This window comes from Thalia democratica, chromosome 4 (assembly GCF_965202585.1).
Source record: "Thalia democratica chromosome 4, ktThaDemo2.hap1.1, whole genome shotgun sequence".
Classification (NCBI taxonomy): Eukaryota; Metazoa; Chordata; class Thaliacea; order Salpida; family Salpidae; genus Thalia; species Thalia democratica.
Window position 1 is genome coordinate 30,665,967 of NC_139168.1, and position 9,271 is coordinate 30,675,237.

General features: G+C 31.4%; 1 protein-coding gene across 1 annotated transcript; it reads left to right on the top strand.

Annotated features, from left to right (window-relative positions):
- Nucleotides 1-2,621: 2,621 nt before the first annotated feature.
- Nucleotides 2,622-5,377, top strand: LOC145833234 (coiled-coil domain-containing protein 42 homolog). Its single transcript, XM_082940426.1, has 6 exons — nt 2,622-2,762; nt 2,844-2,910; nt 3,005-3,228; nt 4,335-4,501; nt 4,689-4,812; nt 5,075-5,377. The coding sequence occupies exons 1-6, from the start codon at nt 2,622-2,624 to the stop codon at nt 5,375-5,377; spliced, it is 1,026 nt and encodes a 341-aa protein (XP_082796552.1).
- Nucleotides 5,378-9,271: the final 3,894 nt, after the last annotated feature.

Sequence of the window (9,271 nt, forward strand, 5' to 3'; positions counted from 1 at the left end):
AACATGCATCCAACGGAGTAAGTAGAATTTGCCCAACTTGCAATACAGAAAGAGCAGTAATTGCAGCAGAAGATAAAGACCTACTTCTGAATAAGCGGCAAGATTTATCGAATATTTGTCCCCACAACCGACGATTCTACTTTAAATAACTCTGTCTACTTATGTACTAATTTATTTCACAACACTCACATTACAATTACATACACTTGCAAGCTTAATACTGCATGTTTTTAAGCTGTATAAATTATTGACCAATTTGTTAAATTTATTATGACGTAACATTTCTGCACTCAATTTAATTTTCATTTAAAAAACTTGCCTATTCTTAGAGCTTTTTGAGGTTAGTGCCTACTTTTATTAAATTTGTATTTTTTGTAGACAATTTTATAATTTTATTTTTTTATCCCAAACTTTGTTTTTAAACCATAAAGTTCATTTATAGTTACTACCTACATAAACACTATACATAATTATACATGCTTTTTCTGCTTTTTTTCTAATGTGTGTTAATATTTTATAGACTCCGTAGATCTGTTCTTAAATTTATTTGAGAGCAGTGAAACGCCGTTAGTTGAAATAAAGTTTTAGCACAAGAACATCTGTGGTATATATATATGTATATATTTATAATATAAAAAACAACTAATTTTCAAATCGTTTACTTAGTTTCGATGCTTTATGCATCTCCTAAGAACGATAATAAAGAACAAAGTAAGATTTTTAAAGAATAAAACAAAAAAACACATTGTGACGTTTCAACTAAAATTGAATAATTTTAGTTAGCCTATTTTAAAAACAACTTATGTACAAGTTAACTTATCTTTGCTTTGTTTGTTCTTGTTATTAGATTTATTTTGTTGTTATTTTTTTGTTATTATTTAGTGGTTTTTGTTCTTTTAAAATACATATTTTGATTATGTAGGCAGGGTTGCTGCCTTTCTTTTATTTTATTTAATGATAAATTTTTTTTAATTTTTTCAATCTCCTATTTTTCCAAGCAACATAAATGGTATGTTTTATTGTTTTTCTATTAATATATATATGTTTTTCTATATATGTATATATATTAAAGGTTTTATAAAAATTTCTGGTCGATAGTGCTCGACAAATTAAATTGGAGCTAAATATTTATCTAATTCAGCTAATCGTACAATAAACTGTACCATTACTACGTCACAATTATTATAAAAATTTTAAAATCTAAATTTCTGTTTGCTATTATAATAAACTGTAACATGTGTGAAACAGCTGTATAAATTATAGTTTTTGTATAATTAGATAAATAAATATATATATATATAGACGTTATGGAGTAACCACTATTCTTCTAAACTATTTTCAGTAAAACTAACAAACTATATATGTTTTTTACCTTGGCTGAAAATTAATCTAAGAAAGCTAGTTTATTTACAAAATATTTGTTTTACCAAGAACAACTAACTGGTCTGTTCTATAATCATTGCTGCTGGAAGGTAAATAATAAAACAGATATAACACAAGTGTGGAATTTTCGACAAAGCTTCAAAATAAACTATTTTGTATACGAAAATTAGTTTTTTATTTGAAATAAAAAGGTTTAAATACAAAAAACTCTCGGTTGAAAAAGTATAAAATTCTTAAATGTAGCTAAACAGCTACTAAAAGTAAAATATAAAAGGAAGTTTTTGTCATAAAACAAAGCTCCTTTTTGTTGTAAAGTGGTATAATTGTTCTTATCTTAAACTAGTTTTTACAGCTTTCTATTAATACAATGCTGAGCATTTTGAAACAGTCTAAAACTAAGCTACAGTATTTAAGTAAGGAGAAGTCTTTTTTAATAATTTATGAACGAAAAACATAGATTTGTTTTAGTTTATAAAAGTATAAGTTTGACCATTGAGAATCGTTCATTAACAATTTCTTTACTTAAATAGTAAATAAGCAAGTTTTTATAGAACTTTTTTGCGAAAGAAAAATTATACTTATGGTGAAAGTTGTAAAAGTTTTGCTGTCAATATTATATTGTTAATTATCGATGGCATAAAACATCTCAACTTTGTTGATGATGGCCGAAATAAATACTGTCTAAAATATTACATTGGAAATAAAAATCTTGCAACTTTCTGCCCAGAAAAGTTTGCTCAATGTTTTTAGAAAGTTCATTTGAAAAGAATTGTAAATATTAATTGAAAAATTTATACAGGTACTTTGTTTGACCACAAACGGATTTTCAAAATGTGATTCTTATTCAAATAGATTTATTTGAAAAGAAGAAAAGTTAGATTAGAATAGAATTATTATCACGTTTCATATAAATTTGATTTCCTGGTTTTGACCTTAAATTTTTGCTTTAATTAAAGTTCTTATATTACTTAATTTTTTTTTTATCTGAATCAAAGTTTGCCAATTAGGTCTAAGGAATTTTACCATCAAAAAATTAAACAAAAATTAACATCACTACTAAATTTCGTATTGTTACGTCTTGTAAAAATTTATAATAAAAGTAATGAATTTTTTATCAAACATTTATAAACAAGCAAGCATACTAAGTTTAACAGCGAAAATAAGTAAAAGATAAATAAAACAAAAAAAAAAGTTCACGGAAAATATTTAAAGTTTTAAAAACCTAGTAAGCACTTAAAATGAGAGAAAACGACATTAAGCTTGAAGAACATTTCAAAAAAGCTTATGAAGAAAAATTCGACGTAGAAATTCCACGTGACGGGAGTGAAAACTTAACCCCTGAGACGAAGGGTCTTCAAAAAAGACGGAAAATGGCCAAGGTAAATCATGCTTTTTCAAATAAAGTTGTCAAAAACATATTATTAAATTAAAAAAAATATTTTGTTTATTTATTTTTTTAGGTAAAAACTGATCTTGCCTTATCAAAAGTCAAGTACGATGTCAAAATGGATTTCATTAAATACAAAGGTAATTTTCTTTTACTCTATTGACTTATATACAAAAAAAAATTGTAGCCTATTTTTCATTTTGCAACTACTAGAACACATGTTTCGTTAAGCAGATGGCGAACTAAAATGCAAGGAACAAGAGCTAAAGAAGTCTCTATTGAAATTCGAGAAATACCTGCTTGAACACAACGGAAAACGAAACAAGGCGATGAAAAAAGCAAGCCAGGAACGCGAAGCCCGCCTCCTCAAGGAGAAGGAATCGAGGAAAATTATGAAGGAAATCGATCAGCTGCATGCGGATTCGGAGAGGTACGACGAAAAGTTGGAAAAAAATATGGTAAATTTTTAATCGAAAAAAAATTTGCCTGATACTTGAAAACTTCAAAAATAGCTCGATGAAAAACAGTTTGTTTTTGCTCTGATTGATCGTTGGTTTGCTTTTTTTAACTTATAAATAATTAACGCAGTATTTTTTATTGGGTTTATATAAGCAATTTTTTTTTTTGACAAACTCAGACTAGCATATAATGCTCGTTTAAAATAACCCATTTTTAAAACTTAACGTATTTTTACAAAATTTTAGTCGTAGAAAATAAGGTTTTTTTTGTAATTTGACTGCGAATCATATATCAATTAGCCTAACCTACAAACAATAAAAACGTTTATCCTGCAATCAGCTATTTTTTAGTTATGAAATTTGTACTAAGCAAACTAATTTTAAAAAACAGTAAAAAAAACTTTCAAGCATGAAACAAGGCAAGTTGCTAGTAAACTGTGGTGCTAATTTCATGTATCTATAGTTACAATTAAGGGTTAGAAAAACTAAAAAGCTCTTGTTTAGTAAAAGTTTACAAAATTAAAGCGGCCTGCAAAAGTCTAATAGTAAGTCTAGTAATTTCAGACCGTCATATACAAAAAACTACCACATCTGGCTCGCCGACCAATGAATATATCCACCTCTGGTCTAGTCAAATATAGAAAAAAAATTGGAATTTTTACAACTTATGTTTTTTTTTTAATCCGTAGAAAATCGAACAAACAATCTAGTCTGGTCTGTTTGCAGTTTAAATAATTTATCAAATTTTTAAAGCACCGATTTTTAAAAAGTTTACGATTGCTATTATGACATTTATTATTAATAAATAGCCGAAACTAAACCGATGAACATAAGTAAACGTTAAACAACTTTTCCAGGTGCTTTTCTAACAAACAAGTTTCAGTGAAAACAAACACAAACGAATATATTTTTTTAATTTACTTGTTTCAATTGTTACAATTGACTTTACTAGTTGACTCAACTAAAGCTCACTTTGCTTTTAAAACGTGCCAAGCTATCTTAACAAGCCGCACAACTTGAAACACAAGTGCTTTGATGCCTGCCTGCGAAAAAAAAACACAAGGTGGTTTCAAATGTTTTTTTTCTGTCAGCAATGTTTTACTCAGATGTTCCAGACTTACATGCAGAAGGTGCTGGACGGCAGCGAAGGGTTCAACGAGGTCAGGGACATCATGGACAGGTACGACACGCTGGTGGCCACCCAGATCCACCTCATCAAGAAGGACGAGCACAACCAGGACCTGATCGCCGCCGAGAGGGCCCGGCTGGCAAAGTTGGCTTTTTTTTTCTTTTTGGTTTTTTCTTGTTACCACTGAGAGCTGGTGTCTTAGTGTTACATAAGTGCTTTCAAACTAGCCGTTGGTAAATTGAACGCCAGCTCAAGTTGCCATTTGGTGAAATTTTAGTTTCAACTTTTTGTGTAAAACTAAATATTCAGTGTTTATAAAGTGTTTCGAAAGGTACACGGAAGACAAGGAAGACGAGATACTGCAGTGCAGCAACCAGATCGCCCAGCTGCAGCTCCGGCTGGACGATGCGCAGAGCAAGGCAGTGGAGTGGGAAACCAAGTACTCATACTTGCAGGTTTTTAAAAGTTAAGTTTTCAAATCAGGGTGGTACTGCCCCTTGTGAGCGATTTCGAACTATCAGGGGGCAATAACCAGTGAGGAGGCAAAAAATAAAAGTGTAGTTAACTAGTAATGGACGGTATATAATAAAAGGTAGCGATTATTTTTTTAACTCCTTACAAGTGACAACCGTGAAAATGGTCCCTGATTTACACCTCATGTACAAAACTTTATTGGAAACAAAAAATTATCGAACTAACGACTTTTTTTTCAACCAGGAAAAAGCGGACGAGAAGCGGCTGTTGCTCGGCCGGGTGAAGGTGGCCATCAACAACCTGTTCATGCTCATGAACAAGAACGTCAGGCACCTGCAACCCAACAACAACCAGGCGGACAGCCTGGCGCGCCCCAGCGAGCCCAGGCAGGACGCGCAGGCCAAGCTGAACCGCATCCACGTGTTCATCAAGGACCTGGACGTGATGATCAGGGAGCACAGGCTCGAGGACAGTCACAACCGGAGGGAGCACAGGAAGCAGGAGCAGCAGGAGCCGCAGCAGAGGGAGCAGCAGGCGGGAAAGTGAGGCGGTGAAACTCAAAAAAAAACTTTTTTTTTTTTCGTGAAAATTAAACAAAAAAAATGCAACGGCGGCCTGTTTTTGAAAGTAGCTCTGAGAGCGTTTAAATTTTTTTCAATGAAAAATAATATTTTTGAATTTGAAATGGAGAGTCTTGTACTCAAACTTTTTTTTAAATGTTCACATATTAAAGAACCAGAATTTCCTATTCTATACTTGCAGTGTATGAAATTACACGAGTAATGAATAAATTGCTTTGAAAAAAATATTGAAAACTTGTACTTTAGTTTTATTCACAAACATAAAATAACTTGCAAGTGTTAAAGCATAGAAGGTTACAAAGCATTGTTTAGAAAAAAGTAAAAAACTAGTTAAACTTGATAAAATTATAAACTAAGTCTTCAAACCTAAAGTAAATTTTCAACTTATTCAAATATTTTATATAACTTCGAAAACTTAAAAGCTTATAAATATAACTAGAAGCTTAAACTTCAGGCTGATTTCTTGAAAAAAATACATTTCCTAAATTAACTTAAACGTTGCTTTACAAATTATCCGTATGTAAATATTTACCGTAAGTTTGTTGCATTGTTCTTTTGTTTACATAAAGTTTTAGCAACGTAAACCATTGCACTGTATAACTACCAACATTGAAACTAAAGCCGTAAACCAGATTGTACTTAACAACAACTTGTATTGTTGTTCGATAAAAGTTTCACATTAATAGCTCGCAAAACCATTGAGTAATTCCATTTATTACGCTTGTACATTGGTACAAACGAGAAATTCATAATCTGATCTAAAAATAGCAGTTTAAGTAAAAAATTAAATTTGCAGTCTAAACTTATTCCGAAATGTCAGCATCGCCAGTCGCTGCTCAAGCGTTTAAACTGAGCGAGCAAATGCATTTTTTAAAACACAAAACTAAAGTGCTTGTGTGTTTACGAATAAATAAACAATCGGAAAATAAACCAAACAGTTTTGATTATAGCTACCAACGTTTAATTACAGCAAAAATTTTAAACACAAACATTTACTCAGCCAGTGTTAAGTTATTTCAAACAAGTTTTGACCACAAAATTATAATTTGATTTTTGTTTTAATTATGTACTAGAAAATAAAGTTATAGTTATTATAAACAAAATAAAAACAAAATTAAAATTTGAATTGATCACTTAATTTGATGGATTTTTTTAAGAATTTTTTAAAAAAGATGCTCAAATTAAATCAATTGTTTTAAGTTTTTTTCTAATCTATAAAATTATTTCTCTATACCCGTATTATTTTTATAACATGGTTTTAAAACCTTGCTTTTATTTAATAAAAATACACAGCTATCCTAGCTCGCTATGTTCTACTATGATATTGTCATTGCATATCTTTTGAGCATTTTCTGTACAGTTACCAGTTTTATTTCTAATCGTTCGTATAAATGGTAGTTATCAACAACTTTCCACTGGAAGAGACTACAACGACGTCATTTGCCAGCCTCACCGCCTTCGTTACGTCATCGGAACCCTCGCTGCTGACGTCATCGATCTCGTAGGAGAAGCTCTTGCAGCGCGCTTCCGTGTTGTTGGCCAGCAAACCGCTGAAATCTGCGAAAACGACGTGGTTGGACTTTGAGGCGGCAAACTCGACTGAGACTTGGTCCGCGACCGCGTCCAAAACGAACCAGTTGAAGCTCGGGTACGGGTCGTAAGTGGAGTAGAGCTCGACCTGGTTCAGGTTGTACATGACGTCATAGTAGGGACTGCCGGGCGCCGCTAAGTGGCTGAAGTCGCCGCAGTACAGCTTCAGCCTCTCGAAGCTGGCGTACCTCATCGAAGGCACTATGATGTCATCAATCGTCCGGCGGTTGATTTCCTCGTGGGGAAAGTTGCAGACGACGACGAACTCGTACTTTTTTGAGGTCCACTGCCGCACTGACGTCATCGCTTCGACTTCCGATTGGTGGGTGGCGATGCGTGTAGCGTTTGTTGCTTCACAAACGCACCTAAAATAGGAGTGTGATAGTTTTCAAAAACTCTGAATCTGAAAAAGAATCTGAGAACTGTAACTGTAAAAAAATACTATTTTGTATTTTTTAAAGATAAGTACATATTACAATTTTCTGTATAATAACTTGTTCTTTTATTTTATTTTTAGATAGATTTTCTGCCTATATATCTTTTAAACATTCAAGCTAATACATGTGCTTAGAATACTTAAAAATCGAACAATGAAAAAAAAAATACTCAATTATCTAAAAATTAAAAAAAAAAAATTTACAGTTTTAAGTAAATGCTAAAGGTCTGAGAAAAACAATATTGTTACAAAAATTTTCAAGCTTAACCTTGATGGTTTAGATCAAAACTCTACGACAAACCTGTCAGGGTTGGTTCTCAAAAACTCGTATCTGTAACGAGAATACGGACCGGAAGCTCTCGTGCATGAACAGTTCGTTGTTGCGTCACTATCGCTTCCGTGTATTACGTCATCAACGAACAGCAATGAGACTTTCACGTCCAAGTACTCGTTAAAGAGCAAGTAGGAAGTGTCGAGTGATGCGACTGCCACAACAAAAACCATAAGAAAAACAAAACCGAGTTGGTTGTGAGTTACCAAAAATTTTGACGTCATTTTGCTGATTTTTATTACATTTAAAAAAATTTAAAATAAAACTTTTAGTGGCATTAATTGAATGATAAAACGTACACTCTATGTAACTTTTTTGCTAAATTATCATTATAATTAATTAAAATAATTAGATAAAAATAAAAATATACTAAATAAAAATACTATACTCTCTATTTAGAACAACAGCTTTGACCGAGTCTAATACATACTTCAATTTTGCCATACCCCTAGCTTATTGAAAAGCTGTGTTTTAGCTGCCTTTTTTCTCTTTCACTCAAACTTAAAGTCACCTGCTAACAACATAATGCGATTTTCTGACAGCACACCTATATTTTGTGTGACGTCACCATTACTTCATGGCGGCCGCGACATGTGAAGTCGCGACAAAAGTGTCAACTTCACGCTTTGAATTATCTGTCGTTGTTTCTTTGTTGTTTTTGAACTTTTGTTCGCTTTCGAAGTTTGTTTACACGTTCTTATTCTGCTGTGTTAAAATGAAATATTTTAAACCGCCAGAACTTTTTCAAGTCACATTTTAAAACACTTTTGCTCCGGCTACGTTTTTTTTTGCCTTTTTTAGATGATAAACTATTATTAGCACAAATTTCTTCAACCTACATACAGTGATTAAATTTAAAAAGGTTTTCTTTTAACTGTTCTGCAAAACTTAAAAGCAGCACTTTTAAGATAAACGTACCGGAACGATAAAATTAATGACCTTCCAGGACAAAATACAGCTTGTAAGCATTTAATCTTGTTAAGTTCAAAATCTTATTAATTTAGTTGTTTAAATATATGTGGATTGCGTTCAGGCAAAAATTCACTACATACCTTTTGTAATGAAACTTTATGTAATCGGAAAATTTTACAACTGAAAAACTACATTAAGAAAATGTATAAAAATAGTAAGTGAATTAATGACTTTAAAAAACTTTTAAAAAGTTTAACAATATGTTTTAATGACTTTTTTAGGATAGCTACAAACTACATTTACATAATAATCGTGTATTTTAAAGCTCATCTCGTAACTTTTCAAGTTTTTATTTTATTTTTAGTCCTAACTAAGCTAAACCTGAAATAGGGATGGAAATTTGTATAAATTCGATGTTTGTAAATATTTTAAATAACAAAATTAATTTTTGACTTAAAGCTGTATCAAAATATCATTTTAAATTAAACAAAAAAAAATTTAGAGCACAATATATCAAACTTGAATTTGTAGCAGTTTTTGTTACGGTTTTAAAATATTTCATACCTTTTTTACCAAAGTAGGTATGTTTT